This window comes from Alexandromys fortis, unplaced genomic scaffold (genome assembly GCF_014885135.2).
Source record: "Alexandromys fortis isolate MF-2015 unplaced genomic scaffold, M_Fortis_MF-2015_v1.1 scaffold_300, whole genome shotgun sequence".
Classification (NCBI taxonomy): Eukaryota; Metazoa; Chordata; class Mammalia; order Rodentia; family Cricetidae; genus Alexandromys; species Alexandromys fortis.
The window spans coordinates 486,674-512,633 of NW_026068183.1; the positions used below are offsets into that span (position 1 = coordinate 486,674).

Here is a 25,960-nt window from a genome sequence, read left to right on the forward strand (position 1 = left end):
GTGCCCTTGTTTCTCTTTAATTTTGAAGTCAACTTTCTCTGGTTTCGGAATCGTTGCACCCACTTGCTCTCAACTTTCATTTGCTTGTTTTAGGTCTTTGACTCAGCTTGTGGGCTCCAGCATCTTTCTCAGTTGATGAAACCTGCATTCAGAGTGGAGCTGTGCCTTAGCAGAGCCGCCTGCTGCCTGCACCTTTTAGCTTGTCAGCCAGCATCCAGCTTCCAGCTCTCCACAGCTGAGTCCTGGGTTGTGGCAGGTTAAATCAAGGCTCTCTGACTGTGGTTGTACCCATTCTCTGGTCTAGGTGCCCAGGGTAACTCAGTATCAGTCAGCAAATTCCCTCTTGAGATGGCATCTCTCTTTGCCCTCTCAATCACGTAGACTGCACTATAGAGTGAGAAGGTGGCTTATCTCTCGGTGACTGTCCACACACCTGTGCAGACGAACCTACGCTGGTCTTGAGGCAGGGCTTTCTGCAGAACTCAGTGTTGCTTCTTCTTGACTTTACTTTTAAAATCAGCCTTGAGGAGGTTTTACATTTTATATTTCAGAAAATAAGATCATTGGTTCCTAAACAGTTGTCTTCTGGAGATAACTAACAAAATTAATGATACCCCCCTTTTTTCCTTTAAAAAATAAGTAAAACTACCCAAATTTGCCACTTAGGGACTCTGCGGTAAAACACCAATCTGTTGACCATCCATTAAGTAATTTATGCTAACAACAGAGTAAAACCAGAAAAATCATGTGTGTATATTTGTTTTCCACCTTCTGAAGGTCGTGTGTGCATCCTCAGCTCATGTTTCCTTTGTTATTGTAACTGGGATCTGTTCATTGTGGAGTGTTGTGAACAAGGTGCTTTCCCCAAGGAGAAAAGTGTTTGCACAACGCTCCCTAAATGCTTTAGCTCCTGGAACTTAAGGAATGGTAGTTAATAAACCACCCCTACACTTAGTCTCTTAAGGAAATATGTGCTTTAGCTTTTCAAATATTACACAGATATTTCTCATGAACCCTAGATATAATCCTCTGACTTGGGAGGCTAAGGAAGGAGATTAAAGAATTCAAAGCCAGCCTGAGTTATATAGGAAGACTTTTCAAAGCCAAAAAAAAAAAAAGTTTTATTTTTAAGGTTCTGCTTTTTTTTCCACTCACGAAAACTCTAGAACTGTGTGTGCTTGACTTGTTCATTTTAAGGTACATGATGTTTTCAGGGATTGTGATGTATAATATAGTTTTTTTTTTGTCTGAAGAATAGCCATTGTATGTTATATAACACTTATCCATTCATCTGGATGGACGCTTGTGTTCCTCCCACCTCTTGGATGTCATGAACAATGCCACTGTGAATATGGGAGTGCAGATATGTGTTGAGGCTGTCGTGGAAGGTGTTGCTTCCTAGATTTCTTTTTAGTCAGTTTGTCATTTGTATATAGGAAGCTACTGATTTATGTGTTAATTTTGTATCCTGCTTATCAGCTGTAAAAGTTACTGGTGGAGGTTTGGTAATACACTGCTATGGTCTGAATATTTGTGCCTACCCCCCGAATTCATATGTTGAAATTGACTCAAAAGATAAAATGTGGGGGTTGCATTGCCTCTAGTGAATGGGATTAGTACCTTTGTGAAGTGACCCTAGACTAGCCCTTTTTAAGGCCACAACTAGAAGTTTCAAATCTTTGGAACAGAAATTGGGGCTGAGCAGGCAGTAAACCTACAGTACCTTCATCTTGGACTTCTGTCTCCAGGATGGACAGATGGACATAAATTCATTCCTGTTGTGTGTGAGATATCTCATGTGTAGAATTTACTAAATCAGACTGAAAGAACCAAGATATACATTGTCTGGCTTCTGCTGTGGAAAGCCATAGTTCAGAGTATGAGAATGGGTGGGGTTTATTCAGGAGTAACAGTTACAGAAGAGAAGAGGCTCTGTGAATCTGTTTGTTCTTCTGTATCAATATTATAGATAGCATAGTCTACAAAAAGATTTGGTGTCTAGTTAAAGGTCTGATTTCTTTAGTCAGCATGGCTCTGTTTCACTCTGTTCTCCAACAAAGGCAACAACCCTCAACATTAGTGGAAGGGCCAGAGCACAGAAAAGGGCCCACGAAACCCTGCATAACTTAATTACTGTTCCTGGAGGCCCACTTCTCTCTTTTTCTGTTCATTAGTTTTTTTTTTTCTTTCTTCTTGTTTTATTTTTGACAAGATAAGGTCTCACTATGTAGCTCTGGCTTGCTTAGAATTTACTATATAGACCAGGCTGGCCTTAAACTCAAAGAAATTCACCTGCCTCTACTTAGTGAGATTAAAAGCATGCACCACCCTGCCCAGCATGGCTCCTCTTCCTCCTACCACCACAGTGATTAATAAATAGAGATTAAGTTACACCATGAGTTTTGGAGGGGACACACAGTCAAGCCAGAGCACAGGCTTAGGTAGAAAAACAATCAAGCTGCCCTGAAGTTGAAACTGAAATGTCAGCATTCCAGACCCTTACAGGATGAGTTGGCACATCTAAGGCCTTTATATTCCCTACGGTTGTTGGAGAATGGGGTGCATCTGTGACTGCAGGCAAGGAGTCAGATTTTGAAGGGGCTGATAACGGATGGTGTAATGGTGGCAGCAGAAATCACCTTCTCCAGTACTGACTGGGGGTGGGGTCCTGGATGCTGAGGAGAGCAGCTCGGAGCACAGCATCAGTTACAGGATTTTTTAGATTCAGATTTGAAAATGAGTTCTTTTGCTACTGCCATATACTGTCGTGACTCTGTGATTTTTGTCTTTCAAAATCTGTCAGGTGGGCCTTAATGTTTAGATTGATAATTACAAAGTTTGAATAAGATATGGTTGCCTAAACATATGTGTGTATTGTTGGATGTGGTGGCCCACACCTTTAATCCTAGCACTCAGGAGGTAGAGTATTTTATGGAGCAAGTTCCAGGACAGCCAGGGCCACTTTTTGAGACCCTATCAGAAAGAAACAAGACGAAGTGTTTTGTGAATGTTTATAATAAAGTACTCCATTGTAAAAAGTGTATTTGATGGAAAATGATTTTCTATAGAAACTTTTATCACTTCCTACATTACTACAGTACATTCAAGATACTTGAGCTTAGGAGTATGAAGCCAGGTGGTGGTGGCGCACACCTTTAAACCCAGCACTCGGGAAGCAGAGACAGGCAGATCTCTGTGAGTTCAGGGCCAGTCTGGTCTACAGAATGAGTTCCATGACTGTTACACAGAGAAACTCTGTCTCTAAAAACAAACAAACAAAGAGCCAATATGAATATGTATCCAAGAAGTTTAGCTTTTAGTTGTTTTTTTAACTTAGTTGTAGATATATTATTAAAATATGAATTAAGTAAAAAGAATGTAAGATAGTTTTAGAGTTATAAGACATTGTGTGGTTGATATATTTGTGATGTTGATAATGCTTCTTATCAACTGTCAGAATTAGACTATAATGTAGGGTTGTGAGTAAACTAGTGTCTATTGTAGTTATGTGTATTGGGAATGTATGATCAAGTTGAAAAAAGAAGTTAGAGCAAGGTCTAGAGTCAAATGTGGCAGTTGTAACACAGAAGATGTGTGTGTAGAGATAATGGGCAAAGCATAGAGTATGAACTAAGTTCCAGAGGTGGTGTGGGAGGAAGGGAGGAAGAAGAGGCCAGATGAATATCACCAAGAATGTCTTGTGTCAAAATGTAGAGAGCAAGAGACTTTGGAACACTCAGTTCCAAAATGGGATGTCTTTATCAAATTCCTTCCTTCAAGGACCAGATGAAGTGGGTGAATCCAAGGAAATTGTGTCTTCCGGACATAGCAGGACTGACAAAGGCACACAAAATCTTAGCACTGAGGAGGGGAAGTGGATGCAAAGTCCCGCCCCAATTAAGAAGCTATTTACAGCTAATAACTTTTGGGAAAGGGAAAATTAGTTTTCTCCAATGAACATTGCCATGGGGTCTGTCAGCCACACTCCAGGGCAGGCCCCATCCCCTGGAGTAGCTGGCCAAGCAAGATGGACTCAGTGATTGGTGTTTGCAGGCTTTTTGTTTTGATATTTCATCTTAATAGTTTTTTATTTTGTTTTGTTTTGATTTGATTTTTTTATTGTTGTTTTGGAGAGAAAAAATGTGAAGCTAGGTGGGGAGGATGTGGGAGGTGTTAGGGAAGGGGGTTATTAAAATGTATATGAAAAATCATCTATTTTTCTTTGCTTGAAAATAGATTTTTTTTCATACAGTATAGTTTGATTATGGTTTCCACTCCCCCCCAGTTCCTCCCCAGTTCTTATCTACATCCATACCCTTTCTGTCTTCTTTAGAAAATAGACACCTAGCCAGGTGGTTGTGGCACACACTTTTAATCCCAGCACTTATGAGGCAGAGGCAGGTGAATATCTGAGTTCGAGGCCAGTCTGATCTACAGAGCAAGTTCCAGAACAGGCTCCAAAGCTACGCAGAGAGACTCTGTCTTAAAAAAAAAAAAACAAAAAAGAAAAAGAAAAACAAAGAAAGAAAAAGAGAAAAAGACAGACATCTAAAAAGTAGATAATAATAAAATATAGTAAGATAAATAAAAAACAAATCAAATATGGTAAAATAAATATGAAAAAGAGCCAAAGAAATGCTGAAGAAATGCATAGATGCAGACACACACATGTTGGAAGACACAGGGATCCCATAAAACCCCAAACCAGAAGCCATAATATGTACACAAAAGACCTCGACTTGTTAGTCTTGTGATCACCATCTATTGCTGTGGGGTCTACCCTTAAGAGTAGTTTCCCAGTGAAACTCCCCTGAAGAAAACTAATTTTTGGTTTGCAAGTGGCAATCAGAGCTTGCTTCTAGGTTAGGGTGGGGGCAGTGTGTCCACTTTTCAGCTCTAGGACCCCATCTGGTGTAGACCTGTGCAGGCCCTGTGCATGCTGTCACAGTCTCTGAGTTCGTATGTGTGCCAGCCCTGTTGTGCTTAGAAGGCCTTAGTTTCTTGATGCCTTCCTTCCCTTCTTTCTCTTACACTCTTTTGCCTCAATTTCCTCAGTTCCCTGAGTCCTGAGGGGAGGGACTCTGTAGTAAATGGAGCTGTGGGCTGTGCCCTGCCGCCCAGCTAGCTTATACCCCGAAATAACACACAAACTGTATTCATTTAAACACTGCCTGGCCCATTAGCTCTAGTTTCTTATTGGCTAACTTTCACATCTTGGTTCAACCCATTTCTAATAATTTGTATGTCACCACGAGGCCGGGTCTTACCAGGAAAGATTCAGCCTGTCTGACCTGGCAGCTGGCTCCATGGCGGCTCTCTATCTCTGCCCTCTTCCTCCCAGAATTCTGTTCTGTCCACTCCACCCACCTAAGGGCTGCCCTATCAAAAGGCCAAGGCAGTTTCTTTATTTGACCAATGAAAGCAGCACATAGAAAGAAGACCCTCCTACACCAGGATTTGATGGAGATGTCCCCTTTATGGATTAGTGTTCCAAGGTCTGCCACTCTCTGCCTAATGTCTGGCTGTGGGTCTCTGTATTTGTTCCCATCTGCTGCAGGAGGAAGCTTCTCTGATGCTGGCAGGTCCAGAGAGGTCGCTCGATTTCCCGGTCTGCTTTGCTCTCTGCTTCCTTCTCTAGCTAACTGTAGCTGTCTCTTCTTTAGGCAGATAGCTAGTGGCTGCTGTGTTAATAGTTACAAAAGATCCTTTGTGTTCTGTATTTCTGCTGCCCACTAGTCACAGCTCCTCTTTATTGTCATTTCCTTTTCTTTACTGTCTGAGTTAAAGTTCCTGGAAAGAACAGTACCTTCCCCCAAACCTTCTACGAGCCTGATCCCCTGGTGAGGTCTTGGGTAACTGGAGAGGTTGTCATGTTGCAGGTCCAGAACCTAGGAAGAGTTTATCTTGGGCTGCTTTTAGCTCCCTAAATAATCACTCCTTATCCATCTCTGTCTAACCTAGCATCCTGGTGTCTAATGAGTGAAACGTTTTGAGATGTATTGACTGGCCACTACGTTCATGCCGAGAGCTAAATAAGAGTGTCATCAGCGAGCATCTAGGCTGACAGCAGAGATGTCCGGCTTTGCTGGGAGTCAGCTCTCTGATGTCCCACCATGTGTTTGAAGTGTGGATTTGATTTAACTTCATGAAAATGTTACCATGTTGAACATGGGATTTGGGGTAACTCGAGTCTGTGTTTCGTGGTCATGGCACTGATATTTGTCTCTAGAATTATCTATCCTTCCCTATGTTGAGGTCAGAGCTAAGTTTTGACAGTTAGGTATTCATCCTGTCCTGCATTGCCCTCAGGGATATCGTGAAGAAAATGTCTCAGCATTTGCTTACACCAAGTTTAATTGTACTCTGACTGGGACAGAGGGTAGACTAGAAACACATGCTTTATCTCGCCCATGGGACGGCTCTGCGGGCTGTAGACCGGATGCTATGATACAATACCCTGATAAAGCAACCTGGGGAGAAAGGGCTCCTTCCAGCTCTCTGCTTCTCAGTCTATCCCACCTCATTAGTCAGTTCAGCCAAGAAAATCCCTCCCAGGCATGTCTCCAGACCAGCCTAAGCTAGACTGGTCCTCAGGCCTCTCTTCCCACATCCACAGCCAAGCTAACCATCCCAGCTACCTAGGGACATTAACTCTGACTCTGCATAGTAGACGCACATGGATGTGCAGCAGGAAGTCATGGACTGTGTTAATTCTATAAAAACCTTAAAGCCGGTCCAGCACAGAGTGCTGTGTTGAGTGGCCGCTATGGAGAGGCTGCCTAGAGGGGCACACAAGGCCTCTATTAGAAAACACTCAGCAAGTTAAGTCATTAGCTGCTTGTTGGATTTAAATGGTTCGTCTAGTGCTAATATATTAATGCAATAATAGATATTGTTTACTATTTTTATATATTTATTAATACTTTTATTAAAAATGTATTCCTGTGATTGGGGAGGAAGATTACCTATACTAAAGGAAGTTACCTTAAAGATATTTTTGGAAAACAAGTTTTTTGGGGAAAAGCTGAAAATGAAATAAGAAATGTAGAACTCATGCTGTACAAAGAATGATTGACAGGTTTATGGTGGGTTATTTGTGTAAGTCAAGGCTAAGGGAGCCAGGGTAACAGAAGGACGGTCTCTAAATGAATGGTAGACTTTTGGGGGTAAGAAAATCTGGGGATGGGGTTTGAAGTAGAGTTTAGATGAGTACAAGGCAAATGCTTGTAGAGTGTGGTTGTGGAGGTGGAAGGCCTTGTGGAAGTGGCGGAACAGTGAGCGCGGCTTTCTCAGTGACAGGACATTGAGTTAAGGTTTCCTATAAATCTGTTGTTTTTTTGTACTGTAATTTTATTTCATTAATGTTTTAATTTTTCATGTACATACAGAATAACTAGTCTGTCATCAGGTGTTCAGTCACTTGTAGATCAGTATGACTTTAAACATGAAACTTTTTCTTTTTCAGGGACATTATGATAACACACTTTGAGCCTTCCATCTCCTTTGAGGGACTTTGCAGTGAGGTCCGAGATATGTGTTCTTTTGACAATGAACAGCCGTTCACCATGAAATGGATAGACGAGGAAGGTGAGTGACTGGGGGATGGGGTGCTACCTGTGTGCGCATTTGCTTTTAGATGAAGTAAGAGTCCCAGGAAAGTCGAGAGAAAGATAAAGTAGAAATTTAATGCCACACTTGAGTACTTAGATTAAGATAGAAGATTTAAATCAAAGTGCACAGTCTTTGCCTTTCCCTCTCCAAAATGAAGTAAGGCAAATGTTTTATTGGTGTGACATTGTAACTTAATTTTGATTATAAATGTCTTATATTTTAATATAAGAGTTTACTTGTTCTTAACTGAATGTACCGTAAAGAAAATGTCGGCGCAGTCATAGCGATTGTGGTCATTTTACTTCAGGGCAGTGTTAGTGACTTGTACCCACGACGTCCTGTGAACTGTTTGAGGATAGACATTGCTTGTCCTCACACTCAAGAGGCTCATCGCAGTGTTAGACAGGGTTCTGTTAAGGACCAGGGCTGATAGATTGATAGAATGGGCAGCTTCCTCAGTTTGAGGACACTGAGTTCAGGCTTCTCACCCTCCACTGCCTTCATGTGTGCCTGGTGCCTAAGGAGACCAGAAGAGGGTATCTGATCCCCCTGGAGGAACTGGCTGCAGAAGGTTGTGGTGCCAGGAAATAAACTTCTACAAGAATAACAAGCAACAAGTGCTTTTAACTGTTGAGCCACCTCTCCAGCCCCTAAATTGACTTTTTTCTTCTTTGTTTAAATAAAGGCAGGTCTTGTTATGTGGCCCTGGCTGATATGGAGCTTGCAGTGACCCCTTCTTTGGTCTCCTTATGTGAGCTATCACCCTTAGTAGCAAAACATTTCAGGTGAATAGTAACTGTGTAACCATTACTGCCATATGCTCTTACATAGAACAGCGAATGGTAGACAGGATTTTTATTTTACTTTCTTTTGTTTTAGTTTTCTGCATAGTTTTAAATTTTTTATTTTTAACTGACGGAATATATGATTATGAGATGCAGTATTATGCCTTTCCTTTGTGTGTGTGTTTAATGTGAGTAGGTGTTTTGCTTACATGTGTGTCTCTGCATCATGTGTGTCCAGTGTCTGAACAGGCCAGAAGAAGGCCCTGGGTCCCCTGGACCTGGAATTACAGAGAGCTGTTGGCCGGCATGTGGTTACTGGGAATAGCAGCCCGGTCCTCTAGCAATGGTACTGAGGCTGTGACAGGCCTGACCTGTTTTTAGAAGACTGGGATTTTGGTCTAGAAAAGTTATTTGAATGTTGTAGGCTGGGTTAAATAGGCCTCCTGGTAGGATCTTGCAAAACAGTATTGCTGAGAGCAATATGGATTATATAGGCCCAGCATTCAGAGAAACAATATTAAAAACTGGGCTAGAGACTATTCTTGTGATGTTTTGACAAAAGAATGTGGCTTCTGCTGTGGTGTAGTGGGAAGTTTCTTTCCTGCCCACCAGTTCCCAAATAACCTACACAGAGACTTAATATTAATTATAAATGCTTGGCCAGTAGCTCAGGCTTGTTGCTAGCCGACTCCTACGTTTAAATTAGCTCCTATTTCTTATCTACCCTCTGTTATGTGGCGGTGCCTTCTTTTGACATGGCATGTTTATCTCCTGCTTGCTCTGCAGCTCTCACAGCTCCTGACTCCGCCCTTCTTCCCAGGATTCCGTTTGACTCTCCCCCTAACCTTATCTTGTCCTGCTTCATAGGTTTCTTTATTAAGCCAATCACAGGGACATATGTCCAGAGTATAAAGGAATATTCCACACTGTAGTCCTAAGACTTTGCCTGAGGTTAAATTGCAAAGAAAATTTCATGAAGGACATTTCAGGACATGATATTAGCTGTCATGTCATTATTAGTAATCACTCTTATGCAGGTCTACGGTGAAAAATAGCAAGTGAGACAAAAAGAAATACAAAACTACAGTATGAAGAGAAAAAAGAGGGGGAGGAAATTGAATGTTGGAGTTGAGGCTTGTGCTAAGAGATAAGGGGATTAAGGAGAGGCCTGGTCCACACAGGGCAAGACCCTACCCAGCTAAGCTTCCAACTTAGGAAAAGAAAGGGCCTGAGGAATTTTCTGCCCTTTTTTTGTTTTTGTTTTTCTAGACAGGGTTTCTTTGTGTAGTCCTGGCTGTCCTGGAACTCACTCTGTGGACCAGGCTGGCTTTGAGTTCACAGAGATCCACCTGCCTGTCTCCTATGCGCTGGGATTAAAGGCGTGCGCCACCACTGCCCGGCTGAATTTTCTGCTTTTAAGAGGCTACAAGGAAAGTTTCTGCAAAGGTGATTCAAGGCGAGGACCAGGCTACCAAATGGGCATCTGAACTTGGCACTGTTGTCCTTACGGTTCTGGTTTTAGAGTCATGAGAAATACATGAGGAAAGGTGTAGGGAATCTTCCTCCACGGTGAAGGAGAGTTCCTGAGGCCTGGCGTGTGGCAAGGGGAGTCCCTGCATGGAAACCCCGAGATGCCATTGTGTGAAGTTCTGAAAGGGAAGCCTGGATTGTATTGGAGACACCACGATGTTATAAGTACTGGAGCCATGGGTTCTCTCCCAAGGAGATCGCGGGGAGTGGAACCAGCCCAATAGAGATGAGTATCTTGCAGGCAACAAAGCTGGAAGGGCAGAGCCACTAAAGATTTATACTTTTCAGTATTTCCTAACTATGTCCTGATTTTTCCCTTTTTTTTAAATATTTATTTTATTATGTATACAATATTCTGTCTGTGTATATGCCTGCAGGCCCAGAAGAGGGCACCAGACCTAATTACAGATGGTTGTGAGCCACCATGTGGTTGCTGGGAATTGAACTCAGGACCTTTGGAAGAGCAGGCAATGATCTTAACCACTGAGCCATCTCTCCAGCCCTGATTCTTCCCTTTTTGAATGGTAATATATATCACATGTTGGAAAATTTTTTTCCTGGAGAGTTATAGTTAAGAGATTGCCTTGAGTCTCAGAAGAGACTTTGAACTTTGGACTTTTAAACAGTGTTGACCATGTTAGATTATGGGAGTTTTGAAGTTGGACTAAATGTATTTTGCATTATGATATGGCCATGAACCAATGGGGGCCAGGAAGTGGAATATGGATTTAAATATAATGAACATGTGACCTAAGTTTTGTGTTCTGCATTTTGTCAGGTTATTTTACAAATAGTTGGGTATTTCATATCTAACAACAGTTTTTAGAGCCTAATTATTTGTTTCTTTTTATAGGTGAAAAAAAAGTAGGTTTATTGAAAACAAGAACAACCTAACGATTAATATGTGGGTTTTATCAATCCCTTAATTCTCTCAAAGTCAACTGCAGTGAGCAAATACTAAGAATGTATTTGTGTTTATTCTATAAATTTAGATTTGGTGATAGAGTTAGCTTTGAAAAGTAGCTTTCCTGGTTATCTTTGTTTCATAATGACTTATATAGAATGCTTTACCTATCAAACGTGGTCAGAGAAAGGTCACATGTGACACACAGGCACTCAGTTCAAGAAAAATGAAAGAGATTGAATATATTATCTGTGATGACTTACTTTCCAGCTTCCTTATGGTTATTCAGAAGTGCTAATAACCTCTCCAAACCACCAGAGCCTAATCCATTATGACAAAAGGTTCATAGTCCAAACATGCTCTTGTTCTTTGTCTTGTCCACCTGTGGTTTAGGTTCCTTGATTGCTTCTCTGCTAGTTCTGAAGACCTGTGGACTACTGACTGCATAATAAACTAGAGACAAGAGAAGTACAGTACCTACTCCTGTCACAAAAAGGGAGACTCTGAGCTAAAACAGCATATACCACCGTTCCTCAGGGAAACTCGTTGCTGTTCTCTGGAAGTGGTTGGTCTTCCAGGACTAACATTGCTTTGAGTCATCCTTCTCTTTTCCTAGACCATGGCATTTGTAGTTCAGTAACTTGCTTAGACTTTGTCCTGCAGAGTTGAAGTCACATGTTCATTTGAGCATTGTAGACCTTCTACAATAAAGTTAAAACTGCCCCATTAGGTAGCATCCATACCCACATAAATCTCTATTAGACAAGATCCCATCTACACGCTTCTGAGGTTTGAGAGGCTCTTATGCTTAGCTAAGATCCTGGTGTAGAGATGGTGAGGTGGCTAAGCAGTTAAGAGTAAAAACTGCTTCCATAGAGGACCAAGTGCAGCATCCATGGGGGGGGGGGGGTGAGGCTCATAACTGCCCGTAACTGCTGCAGCCCTCAGGGATCCAGCAGCCTCTGCCAGCAACTGGCAAACGCACTTACCTGGCCCCATATGCACCATTTTTTACGAAGTCTTGGTGTTCACTAAAAGCTCTATGAATCTGATCTTTGCTGTTAGTATGTTTCTTATTTTTATGACTTATAGATTGAAATGGAGGAGAGAGGCAGCTTTATTTTCAAACTGAGAAAGACTTGGCAGGGAAAGGTTTTTCTTTTAGATACTTTTGAAATCCAAGTTTCACCAAAAATTATTTATTCCATTCTTGACATTTCTCTGTATCCATATCTACATAGGCGGTTGAAAGAAACCATTTTGGGGGATGGCTTAGTAGTTGAGAGCACTGGGTGCTCTTCCAGAGGACCCAGGTTCAGTTCCCAGCACCCACATGGCAGCTCACACCTGTCTGTAACTCCAGTTCCAGGGGCTCTGACGTTCTCATACAGATGCACATGCAGGCCAAACACCTACGCACATAAAATAAAATGAATACTTTAGAAAAAAAGGAAGAAGCCTTTTGCTACTTTGAACCTTCTATGTAGTTATTGTGATTTATTCCAGTCACTGTTTTTAGGATTATTTTCTATGTTGCCTTCAGTGACAGTGATGTCACACTTTGTTCACTTTCCAATCATTTTTTCTGTTCTCGGGGCTTCACAAACAGCCCATGACTGCCATCTTCTGCCTTTCATTAGATGGAAAAGGCCATGAAATTCTTTTCCTTTTGTTCCAGTTTCTGGTTTGGTTACCTATTTCTGTGTAACACTGTCTTACAAGTTGGTGGGTTGAAAACTTCCTTTTCACGGCTCTGTGAGTTATCTGTGAGTTATAAATGCCCAGAAAAGATAAAGGGATTAAGGCTTTGACAGCTGAGTTGAAGAAAAGAATGGAGACACTGTTTTCTTTGAGATAGCGTGGAAAGGAAATGACTTCCCTTTGCTCTCATTGTAAACTGAGTGTGATTGAAGATTAGACAGAATCAATGGCATCTAGCATGGAGGAATGTTTCCTGTAACCACAGCCAGGGGCGGATCCAGCTCAGGCCCAGCTCTGCTCTAAGTGACTTGTTCATTGAGGAATGGTGTCATGCTGTACACGTCACCTCTTGACTCCAGGAATGACTCGGCACTTTGGTTAGTCAGGAGAGGTGTTTCTTCCTCCTTGTCCGTGTTACTAAAATTTAGCACTGAACATTTAAGAGTAACTCAAGCGGGTGTCCATCCCTAAGTAGGACATCTGTGACATCCTTCTCACCAAAGGTTCAGGGAACGTGGCAGAGGAGGGGTGCGAAGAATGTGAGAGACAGGATGGGGAGTGGTGCTGTGGAGTGCTGTCTTTGGGCTCACTAAAGCTACGGTTACGTACACAAGAGAGAGTCAGCGAGATCAGTCATCATTCCAGCAGACAGTGCTCATAGGCTGTTAACAAAAAAAGAAGACATGAAAGGGAATAGGGATCTGTTGGGGTGCCTGGGAAGAATGGAGGAAGAGTTGGGGGCCCCTTGGAAAGTGCAGTTGGAGTGCACACTCTCTGGATGCATTGTTTATATGTGTGCAAAAGTGGGGGCTGCTGAGATGGTTCAGCAGCACAGAGCCCTTGCTGCTCTTGCGAAGGACCCAGGTTCAATTCGCAGCACCCACAGGTGTCTTACAACTGTTTGGAACTCCAGTTCCAGGGGATCTGATGCCTTCTGACTGCCACAGGCACACATGTGGTACACATATATTATGCAAGCAAAATGCTTAATCAAATAAATCAATCTAAAAAAGTTTTTTAAAATGGCTCAAGCTGGACTATCTTAGTCCAGGGTGCTTTAGTGTTTTCTTCCCTGTGACTTGACTGAGCAGTGCTGTAATGTGAGAGAAAATCTCTGACAAAGTCGCTCCTTAGAGAAAGATCCCAACCAGCCACAGTATGGCAGTGCAGCTGCTTTTGTTGGACTCTGGCGTCCAAACACCGAGAGGGAGTCGCCCCCAGAGACCATCTCACACACTATAGCCGATGCAAAAGCATGAGGATTTTATTAATTCTGTCATGACAGGGTCCCCCAGCATTCGGGAAGCCGAGGGACCTCGAATAGCGGGTACAGTCTACTTTTAAAGGGGCCACAGAAGCAAGGGGGGTTGTNGGAGTCGCCCCCAGAGACCATCTCACACACTATAGCCGATGCAAAAGCATGAGGATTTTATTAATTCTGTCATGACAGGGTCCCCCAGCATTCGGGAAGCCGAGGGACCGAACCAAAGCATACGTATATGGGTAATTGTTCAGGAACTGAGTACGTGCGAGTGTAGCTGTTAGGTCCTTGGTTCCCAGGGGAGGAGGGGAAGCACTATGGCACAGAGGCTGAGAGGATTCAGAATTGTCAAAAATGGCTTCAGGATTGTCTTAAAGTCTTACACTTTTACTCCTCTTTTAAGGAAACTGGTATCACACCTGGTGGTATAGACCTTGGGAGACTGATGCAGGAGGATTATGTGTTTGAGGCCAGCCAGCCCGAGTAATTTATTGAGACCCTATCCCCAAACAGAGCAAAACAGGGGTAGGGCTTAGAGTGCTTGCCAGGCTTGGTCCTGGGCTCCATCCACAATACTAAGGAGAAGGAGGAGGCAACAGACTGGCTCCTAAACGTCCCCATCTAAGTGAGCCGTGTCAGCCTGAAGGTAGTCAGAGTAGGTTTGCTACTGTGTATGTATATGTGCGTGCGTGCACGTGACACACATGCACATTCATACAGTACAGAGTGGTTTTTTGAGAAAGGCTTTTCTGTATTTTTTTGTAGCCTTTCCTGGAACTGCTCTTGTAGACCAGGCTGGCCTTGAACTACAGAGATCCACCTGCCTCTGCCTCAGATTGCTGGGATTAAAGGCGTGTGCCACCACCGCCTGGCTCAGAGTGGTTTTTATATGTAGAAAATGTGGTGTCTGGGCCCTCTGTTTGATTCTGTGCAGCCAGAACTGGATGTGCAGCTAGAACTGGATGTGATGTCATCTACCACAGAGAATGTAGGTTTAAGGAAGTGTCTAAACATCTGTCCTCATCAGCGCTCCTTCCATTACTGTAATTATAGAATTTGCTTACAGTTATCCAACTCAGAGGGTGAAGACTGAGTTTTCCTTTGTGTTTTAGGAGATCCGTGCACAGTGTCTTCTCAGCTGGAATTAGAAGAAGCTTTCAGGCTCTATGAACTGAACAAGGACTCTGAGCTCTTGATCCATGGTAAGAGAACTATCTGCTGACTCTCCCAAAGCTGTGACTTAAACATAACTGTTTTTTTAATTGACTCTTTAAAGGCAATCTAGGTATCATTTATTATGTGTGGCTTCTTTCCTATGTAATTGTCCTCTAGCTTCTTTTTCCTGTGCTAGATGAAGTAAAATGAGCCTACTTCCTATAGAGTAGGAGAAATGTATTATCTGGCTATAGTCTTCCAGGATATTCAAATGTGATCTCCCATTGTTTTACAACTTACAACAGTTCCTGTACGGCTTTAGAAGTCTCTGTGCGAGTGTGTGTGTGTGTGTGTGTGCACATGTGTGTGTGTGTGTGCACGTGTGTGCCGGGCAGGGGACTACCCTTTTCTAGTATAAAATGTTAAAATGTTAGAGAAACAATCAGTTATCCAGGTAGATAAAAGCAGGAGGATCTTGTGGTCCAGGGCTACACAGTGAGAGTTAACTCAGTTATAGAGTACTTGCCTAGCACAGTTTCCTGTTCTGAGTGCTCTTAACTCAATTATGGCCATTATTCATCAGAGTACAGTTAGTTAAAAAGATGTTTCTCATTATAATGAGAATTATATGCTTTATATGGTATGTTTGTAAATATATAGTCTGGAATATAAGCTAATATTTTGGGGATTTTGATACTATTTCTGATATTAATTCATTCCTAAATTGAGTACACATCTTTTAAAAAACTTTGATTTTTGTCATTTAATTCTTTATTGAAACAAAGTTTTCTACAACAAGGACGTTAAAAAGTATTAGTTAGCTTCTTTAAGGCCCAAAAGAAGAAAAAGTGATTATTCACAAGGGTCAGGAATTAGTAAATCGAGCTTCTAATGTGTTACTTACAGTCATATTTGTTTTCACAGAAAGTTGCTTTATATATAGGCTTGGTAAAAGTGAGAGCCTTCAGTAGACTAATTTTGGTCATGTGTTGGAATTCTACCTTGGGTAACTCAAGTCACTTTGAATTTTGGATTAATTTTAATTCTGTATAGTTTGTATTTTGTAAATATGCTGTTAACTAATTTAAATTTCTTTCAGTATTTCCTTGTGTACCAGAACGTCCTGGAATGCCTTGCCCAGGAGAAGACAGTGAGTGTTTCTAATACTCTGTACACTTGAAATTCGAATTACTCATAGTAAAAAGGAACAGAACTTTTTGTTTTGTTTTTCTAGACAAAGTTTCTGACTGTCTTGGAACTTGCTTTGTAGACCAGGCTGGCCTCTGTAACTGGAAGGCCACTTGTTTGTCCTGGTTGCCCAGCTAGCTTAGCCCTGAAATAACCACACAGAAATTGTATTAATTAAATCACTGCTTGGCCCATTAGCTCTAGCCTCTTATTAGCTAACTCTCACATCTTGATTTAACCCATTTCTATTAATCTGTATATCGCCACGTGACAGTGGCTTACTGGCAAAGATTCAGCACGTCTATCTCTGGGGGCAGATCCATGGTGTCTCCCTGACTCTACTTTCTTCCTCCCAGGATTCAGTTCCGTCTTCCCCACCTACTTAAATTCTGCCCTATCAACAGGCCAAGGCAGTTTATTAACCAGTGAAAGCAACACACAGACAGAAGGACTCCTACACCAGGCCTCCACTGAGAGGTTCACCTGCCCATGCCTCCTAAGTGCTGGGATTAAAGATATGTGCCACCATGCCTGCCTTAAGAAATAGAACTTTTAATTTGTTCGACTTATTCTGTTTCTTGTCTAATTTAGAACATATTAGCAACTGCCTAAGCTGTGCTTTTGCCAAATGGACTTCATCTAGCTACATCTTACATAATTGTCTGTTGTGCATATAAAAACACAGTTAAATTAAGTCATGTGGCTTCATGTTTTTTTAATTTTGAATATTTTCAGATCTGGAAATTTCAAAACATCTTGGAAAAAAGGATACCTACAAATCACTTGTTCAGATTTAACGAAGCTTAACATAGTCTGTTTGCCACTGTGCTTGCTTGTGTGCATACATAGGCGACTTCCGAGTCCAGTGAACCACCATTACGTTCATTCGTTTGCTTAGGCTTGCTGTATAATGTGAGAATAAGTGTCCTGGTACTTCACTTCTAGATACCTCTGTAGATGTCACATTGTTAGGGATTGTTATAGGGCCTCATTTTCCTTTATGGTTTCTACACATAAACATGACTTCAGAAAGAAAAGTAATGAATGTTTTGCTTTGAATTATGCAACGCAAATAATAAAAACCCAGAGATAGATATTGGGGTTCAACCCGAAAAACCAGAAAAGCAAAGCAGCCAAGCCACTAGAGAAGTCTTACCTGTACCAGCACTGGGCGACCACAGACTAAGCAGAATTAGCCTTTCTCTCCCATTTTATATTCCCTCTAGTGCTGGAATTAAGATAGTGCGACTTCCTAATACTGGGATTAAAGATGTGAGCCGCCACCACCTGGATTTGTTTCTGCATTGACCTTGTGTAGCCCAGGGTAGCCTTGAATTCACAGAGATCCATCTGCCTCTGTCTCCCAAATTTTGGGAGTGTGTGCCACCACTGCCCGACATCTAGTGGTTTAGCTTTGCCCTTCTGATCTTTAGGCAAGCTTTATGTACTAAAACATAAATAAAATATCAGAATTATATGAAATTTCCCAGTCTAAGCTTCTGATTTTATGATTTAATGCTCTTCAGTGAACAGGGAAAACAAAGAGCTATAAGATTTATTTATTTCCTATGTAATGTGTCACATAGGAAGATGGGGAAATAGAAGGAATGGGCAGAACACCCGGGCAGTAGTGAAAACCCAGGTTTGATTTCAGCTCACAGCATCTTGCTGGGGTTCTCGTGGAAGGAGAGTTAAAGCTGTGTTGACTGTTTTTGCAGAGCTCTGGAGAGAGCCTAGAGCCACTGTTAACAGAGTTGACCCTGGCACACCCCGTGCAGGACTCTGTGCCCGTGGAAAGCTACTGTAGGCATATGGCATGATTTCTGGGTAAAATGCTTCCTGTTACACTGCACACTCATTGACCTTTTCAAAGTGGTGGTGGAGGTCTGACACCACCTTTTCCCCAGTCAAATAAATGTTAAACTAGAGAGGAAAATTGATAACCATGACTGAGGTCTCTTGGCCCTTTAAGTTCTTCGACAGCAGTAAAATATTTAAATTTAGGGTATATAATCTAATTCATAAGAGCATCTGGTAAGTTAACATGTGCTGGCCCTCACTAGATAATGTAGCACAAACACAAACACCTGTGTTTAGTTTCAGGGGTCATGCTGCAGGACTCCACTAGTGTGCAAGGCCCTGGCTGCATCCCCAGCTCTGCAAGTGTTTGTGGGAGCTGGAGACATGGCTCTTTGAGAGGACCTGGGTACAGTTCCTGGCCCCTTGTGGTAGCTCAGAATCATCTGTAACTCCAGCTCCAGGAAATCCAATCCCCCCATCTCACCTCCAGAATACTAGGCAAGCACATGGTATACATACATACATGCAAGCCAAACACTGACAAATGTTTTTAAAAGTTAAAAAAGGATAATAGCAATTATATAAAAACTTTGGAGTGGGCCAGACCCGTGACTGTGTGGTAGAATGTTTATGTAACACGTGTGAGGTCCTGGGTTCAACACCCAGTATTGTACCAAAAACAGACCAAAAAGGATGAAAGCTTGTTGTAGATGGAGTTATATAGAAGTATCACTTACAGATTAACTTTCATGAAGATGTACCTTTCCAGTGAAGAAGAGATGCAGAGTCGGTCCTTGTGGAGGTGTCTGTCGTGGTGGGCGCTGACATCTGATGTTTGTGTGCCTCTGATGGCATGCCATAAGAAAATCAACACTCTTATGATTTTATTTTAATTGTGCGTGTGCACATACCAGTGCCGATGCCTGAAAAGCAGAGAACATTTGATCCCCCGCCCCTGTGTGCTTACGCCGCCATACTGGAGTTACAGGCAGTTGTGAGCTGCTTTTGACGAGGTGTTGGGAACTGAACTCTAGTCCTGTCAGAGCAGCGAGGTCCACTCAACAGCAGAGACATTCCTCTGGCCCCTCTCCTCTTTAAAGGCATCTCTAGAATATTTTTGCTCAAAGGTTTATTTGGGTTTTTCAAGACAGGGTTTCTCTGTATAACAGTCCTGGCTGTCCTGGAACTAGCTCTTGTAGACCAGGCTGGCCTTGAACTCACAGAGATTCACCTGCCTCTAGTGCCTGGATTAAAGGTGTGTACTACCACCGCGCAACCACCGCCTTGCATTTGCTCAAAGTTTTAGCACTAACTCTTGACTGTGAAGAGGCAGACTCTGTAACCTGGGGTGTGGAACACAAAAATACTGCCTAAGAAGTGAAGAGTAAAGCAGAGCGCATGGTTTTGAGTATGTTAGACGTGAAAACCAACCAACCAGACAGCCAAACCAAAGAAACCAAATGCAATGCCTGAATTGTGATTTGCTCCTGTGTAGGACATGACAGCTTTGAAAGACAGTTTTGGAACCGTTAAGAAAGAGTTTGTATCTGCGCTTTCTACTGAGTTAATTCTCTAAGATGCAGAGGTTATATTGTGTTATGGATGGCTAGAGTGAATGTCATTAGTTTCAGACACTGCATTTTCGAATCATTCTGCGGGGACAAAAAGACTGTTTTTGTTTGTATTTGTCAAGAAGATATTAGATATAACAAAAGAGTAAGTACCTTGTGAATCGGGTAAAGGATGCAGACATTTACTCTTTTAGCTTGTCCAGGAGCTCCAGTTTACCTCAGGTGTTAGGTGGGAATCTCTTGAGAAGAAAACAGTACTAATTATTCCAGTGTCAGTGCCCTGTGTGTTTGCAGCCAGCCCTGTAGCGAGCCCATTCTACACTTCAGTTCTAGTTTGTGTTACTATGGTAAACATCATGGAAAAGTCAGATTTAATTAAGTGACTTTTATTCAAACTTGCTCTTTAAACTCTCACTCTCCAGAATCCATCTACCGCAGAGGGGCCCGCCGGTGGAGAAAGCTTTACTGTGCAAATGGCCACACTTTTCAAGCCAAGCGTTTCAACAGGGTAAACTTGTTTTGTTGGATTCTAATACTTTGAGACATGTATTTTTATTTATTTATTTTTTCTCCCTATGAAAGAAAGATAGTTTGTTATTAAATCTTGTTAGTCCTTTTAAAAGAAGTAAGCAGCAAGGCCTTGATCTGCCGCCCTCTCCCGCCGGGGCGCACAGCTGTTCTATCTAACCAGGTACACTCTGGTCAGAATAGCACTTCCTTCACTGCCCGCTTCTCTGCTTCACTCACAGCCTGCTGCTCCGAGAATGGTTCCAGCTTTTTAAGAAGGTCCTGATTAGATGAATGAATGCCATTCGTCTTAGGTTAAACTTCTAATGTTTGCATCTTATTTCCAAATGAGTCTGAAAAAAAATGCGGGTTTTTAAAGTTATAAGAAAATTATGTTTAAATATAATTCAAAGCAAGCAGAAATTATTAAAGGTTATTGTATAAGCCCTTTAATTCACTGTTTAGAAAGCAGTAGTAGTAGCGAAGGCCTTGGCTAGCTTTCACAATATGAGGCAATTTCCCGCGTGCTCTCCCTGTGCTGACTCACTAAATCCTTACTTGGCCCTGTGAAATAGGTACTGTATTTCCATTTTATAGAGAGAAAAATGAAGTTAAGTCTTAACTGTTTAGCCAGTGAGTACAGAGCTGGGGTTTGAGAGCAAGCAGTCTGTTGGCAGAAGCCTGTGTTTAGAAACACCCCTACCCCTTTTTTGACACAGGTTCTGTGTTGCTACAGTTGGCCTGGTACTCGGTATAGCTGAAGTTAACCAAGAACCCATGGCAATTCTTTCTGTCTGCCTAAGTGCGGGAGTGCCTGGTTTAACTTCTTTTGATAACTATACATTTATGGATTTCAGTTCTACAATTAACATCATGTCCTCAATTCATCAATGTCACTAGAGATGAATGCCAAAGATCCCCAAACTCTTCTTGCCAGTGGCCCTGGCGACACCAAGGCCCAAGTTCTCTAGGAAAGCCGGGTTTGCCTTCTGCATAATCGGGAAGACTGTGGGCTTATTAGCCACTTTTCCTGTGTTCGTTACTGTGAAATTTTTGTGAAGATGAAAATTTCTTGAATTTAACATCAGAAAACAACATGGTGGTATATTCATGACTCTTTAAACTGGCTGTCTTCTCTTTTTCACTGATCTTCAGTAGCCTTTGAAAAAAAATTATGTGAAAAAATTTTGTTTCATCTGATTTTGCTATAGGCTGACAACTGATGCCATGATGAGGGAATTCAGTTAGAAGGAAAACCAGCGATTTTTAAATTTCTTGGGGTTGTTTGTTTATTTGGCTTCTTTTTTTTTGAGACAGAGTCTTAGTATGTAGCCTTGGCTGGCACGCACTGTGTAGACCATACTGAACTTACAGATCAGTATGCCTCTGCCTCATGAATTCTGGGATTGAAGACGCAATGAACAAGCTGTTGGGAAATGGGGTTGTTTTGTTTTGTTTGAGATAGGTTTTGTAGCTCTGGCTGTCCTGGAACTCTCTACATCGGCCAGGCTGGCCTGGAACTTCTAGTGATCCACTTGCCTCTGCATGCTGAGTGCTGGGATTAAAGGCCTGCACCACCACTGGCTGTGAATAAATGTTCTTGAACTTATTCTTTGCAGCGTGCTCACTGTGCCATCTGTACAGACAGAATCTGGGGACTTGGACGACAAGGATATAAGTGCATCAATTGCAAACTGTTGGTTCACAAGAAGTGCCATAAGCTTGTCACAATTGAGTGTGGGCGGCATTCCTTGCCACCGGTAAGGCTTAGAGAATTGTTTGTTATATTTGTGTGTTGCATGCCTCATTTAACAGGGCTAAAGCAGGAAGGTGTCACAGAACTGCATCTCAGAAGATACAGTGTGCAGGCATTCTTTACATTCTACTTACGATACGTAAACTTTGCAAGTCTTGAAGGAACCGTTATCAAATGCCGTCTAGGCAGTAGTCACATTTTTAGTTGTCTCATAAAAGTTACAATTTTTCATTCTGAATTAAGATTCAAACAGTTCTTGATTGATGCTTCTCCCATACTTTTTAAATTCCCTGGTTCCTCCTTCCACCTGTATTTTCCTTAGAATTTTATTGCAGGAGAAACAATTAGTTTTTAGTCATTTAAAGTATTTAATAATTTTGTTCATTACTTTGAGTGTGTCTTTTTTTAATATGCTTTTAGTAAAAGTGGTGTTATTGATGTACATCCTTTTCCAACTCATTTTTCTCAACAGTATGACTTGGTCATTTTTTTCAGATTTATTTTTTATTTATGTGTATGTATATGTATATGCCCAGTGTGTTCTGGCCTTGGAGATCAGAAGAGGGTGTCAGATCCCTGGAACTGAACTGCCCAGTATGAGTGCTAAGAAATGAGCTCAGGTCCTTTGCGAGAGCTGCAAGTTCTCTAACTGCTGAGCACTGTCTCCAGTCCCCTTAGCTATACCTTGTATCCTATTTTTATTCGTTGTTCTTTTGTGCATGTGTTATGCACGCGTGCCACAGCATCTGGAGGTCAGAGAGTAACTTGAAGGTTGTTGTCAGGTTCAGAGGGAGGAAAGGTAATGTAGAAGGGGGAATCACGGTTTTATTTCTAACTCACCTGAAATCCCTTGTGTATTTGTTTTTCTGTAAAAATTGTGTCATTCATAGGAGTAGTGCATGGCTTTATATTGTTGAGTATTTTAATAATAATGTAACTCATATCACTTAGAGTTTTTCACATTTAAGTTTTAGTATGATACATCCCACTGAGATACTGTCATTTCTAGGTATATAGAGGTTTGGGGGTTTGAAAAGAATCTTCTAAGTTACTGTGTCTTTGGAACTGTTTGTAGGAACCAATGATGCCAATGGACCAGTCATCCATGCCCCCAGACCACGCGCAGACCGGTAAGGGCAGTAGCGGCTAGAGACTGCTCTGGGGGCTTTTTTAAGTCTAATCTCTCACGTTAGACTTCATGTGGTTTTTGTTTTTTATTTTTTGAGTTAGCGTGCAGTGTATTAGATTTCAGATAAACTTCTGTTGCTTGTCCTTCCCTGTTTTTTCCTACATTCCCCACTTTCAGCCCTTCTGTCCCCGGAGCTCCTCGCCACAGCTGTGTGGTAGCCTTTTAAAGCCCAAGTTTAAAAACATAGTGTACATAAGCATATTTTGTGGTTGTAAAATTTGTCACAGTATTTTAATATACATATTTAGCATTTGAAGAAACAACTGTGTAAGCTAACAAATGACTTTCTTAGTTCAAATAATTTCTTTTGAGAATCCTTTAAATTCAGCAAGCCTAGTTTGTTTTCACAGTGAGAAAGTACAAAGCTGGGTTTGGAGCCATGTTGACTGTTGAAGCAACTTGGTTTTCTTCACATCCTTCCTCTGGAAATGTAGAGATAGAGCATAGCAGATTGACTCTGTGGGCGAGTTAAGTGCGTGTCTGGGGAATGCTGAAGTTAAAAGAAAGGAGCTTGACCGGTCTGAGCTGAGGGCTGCTACTCCTCCAACCCCCAGCAGCGTTGAGGAGCAGAAGCCCGACCGTGTCAGGTCTTCATCTCAGTAAGAGTCAAGCATTTCCATATAGGCCTGCCATCTCTGTTTGTGGGTGTTAAAGCATTTCAGTAGAATTTATAGTCCTCTGTAGAGAACAATTTATTCATAAAGAAGGACTTGACTGCCAACTGGTGCTTCTTCTCTGCCTTCACTACTCTTTCTTTTTAAATGATCTTTCTTTATTTTTTTAAAAATTTGTTTGTTGGGGCTGGAGAAATGGCTCAGTGGTTAAGAGCATTGCCTGTTAGTCCAAAGGTCCTGAGTTCAATTCCCAGCAACCACATGGTGGCTCACAACCATCTGTAATGAGGTCTGATGCCCTCTTCTGGCCGCAGGCATACACGCAGACAGACTATTGTATACATAATAAATAAATAAATATTTTTAAAAAAATTTGTTTTATGTGTATGAGTGTTCTTTTTGCATGTATGATGACTTTATACCACAAGAGGACATCAGATCCCACTATAGATGGCTGTGAACCACCATGTGGGTGCTAGGAATTGAACTCAGGACCTCTGGCCAGTGCTCTTAGCCACTGAGCCATCTCTCCAGCCCCTTCACTACTCTTAATAAATATTAAGCTTTCACTAATTACTTACTCATATAAAAATTAAGAAAAACCATCAAAAGAAAAATTTTAAGTCAAATTCATAATTGATAATTTTTCTTCTTTTTCATTTGGTTCTGAATTTTTAGTAATTCCATATAATCCTTCAAGTCATGAAAGTCTGGACCAAGTTGGTGAAGAAAAGGAGGTAAGATAATTTGTACTACTGTATACAGCATCATTCCTTCTTAGAAAGATGCGATCTCTTAGAAATGTAACACTTGGAGCTGCTTACACACTAGACGGTAACAGTCAATCAAGGGAGATATTTAATGATTTTAGAGTTCTGTTTTTATTTAAATCTTTAATTAAGTAGTTTTAACTATGAAATAACTTGAAAATTTATTTTCACTTTAAGATAGCATATGCAAAAAGTACAATATACATAGCAATAGCATTTAGTACTTGATAATTTTGTTTGTTTGTTTGTTGTTGTTGTTTTTTTTTTTTTCGAGACAGGGTTTCTCTGTAGCTTCAGAACCTGTCCTGGAACTAGCTCTTGTAGACCAGGCTGGCCTCGAACTCACAAAGATCTGCCTGTCTCTGCCTCCCGAGTGCTGGGATTAAAGGCGTGCGCCACTACCGCCCAGCGATAATATTGTTTGAAACATGCTGCAGATTCTTCTGTTTTCTGGATTAATTTCTTAAAGTGTAAATGATTAAATGTCTTAATTGGCATTTAAAATATTATTGTTATTATTGTGTGTGATGTGTAGGAATAGGATGGACATGCTGCCTGCTATATGCATGTAGAAGTGGAGCTGATACTCTAATACCTGCATATAGCTTCGGGAACCCCACTTAGGTTGCTAGGCCTGGGTAGCAAACACTTTGTATTTCACCTGCTAAGTCATCTGGCTAGTGTTTTCTTTTTTTCCTCTCTCTATTAGGCAGTTTATTGGGTTTTAATATTTATTTTTGTATGTATCTGTGTAAGAAAATGCCACATATGTGCAGGTGGTCATGGATGCCCAAGGGTGTGTCAGGTCGATTGGAGCAGTAGTTACAGGCTGCTGGAAGCTGCCTGATGTGGAACTTCACTGCTGAGCTGTTTCTCAAGTCCAGGTTTTTGTTCTAAAATAGAAATTAATTAAAACAATAACCAGTTTTAGAAAAGCTTTTGGTGAAAAAGAATGTCACGTGTTACCTGTTCCCAGTCCGTTGTCTTGGAAGCCCGTTAGCCTCTTCTCTGTGTGACTAGTGTCTAAATCTCTGGTTTTGAAATGTGCGTCTGGTCATGGAAGATTAGTCCTTACCTTTTCTTTTTCACTTTTTAGTGCTTGATGGCTGTTATCGTCCAACTTTTTATTATGAAAATTTGATACAGAAGTAGCAGACAGAACATTGTAGCAAAGCCCCCTCCTATATGCACTACTCAGTTCAGTTACTGTGAACACACAGTGGGTGGTTTTGTCTCCTCACTTGCTTTACTCCAGCAGAATTTTAAAGTAAATCTGTTGATCCCGTGTTTTTAGTATGGCATCTTAGACTCTTTCTGATTTAGTCTAATTGACTAATTTCTTTTGTTCTTTTGAGTCAAGTTCTCCTGTTGCCCAGGCTGTCCTAGAACTTCCTGCATATCTAAGGAAGACTCTGTTTCCTGGTTCTTCTTCCTCCCCCTCCCAGATGTGGATTACAGGTGCTCCTGCCCTGCCCGGCTGCACCCCAGTCTCCACTCTGTTTCATCTACCCTTAGTCTTTCTTTCAGTTTTGTTCTTTAAGGCTGCATGTTTGCTTCTCCATTGCCAAGGCTGTTAACATTTATAACCCGCTCTGCCACTGTGACCACGTCTTCCTTG

At 41.6% G+C, this 25,960-nt stretch overlaps 1 protein-coding gene across 1 annotated transcript in view; it reads left to right on the forward strand.

Moving 5' to 3' along the window:
* Prkci (protein kinase C iota) overlaps positions 1 to 25,960 on the forward strand; it is a 55,306-nt gene that overhangs the window by 10,940 nt on the left and 18,406 nt on the right. Inside the window, exons 2-8 of the mRNA XM_050129256.1 lie at positions 7,466 to 7,587; positions 14,905 to 14,994; positions 16,047 to 16,097; positions 19,929 to 20,014; positions 21,633 to 21,773; positions 22,845 to 22,899; positions 24,251 to 24,309. Coding sequence (XP_049985213.1) covers positions 7,466 to 7,587; positions 14,905 to 14,994; positions 16,047 to 16,097; positions 19,929 to 20,014; positions 21,633 to 21,773; positions 22,845 to 22,899; positions 24,251 to 24,309 — 604 coding nt within the window. The remainder of the gene's footprint in view (positions 1 to 7,465; positions 7,588 to 14,904; positions 14,995 to 16,046; positions 16,098 to 19,928; positions 20,015 to 21,632; positions 21,774 to 22,844; positions 22,900 to 24,250; positions 24,310 to 25,960) is intronic.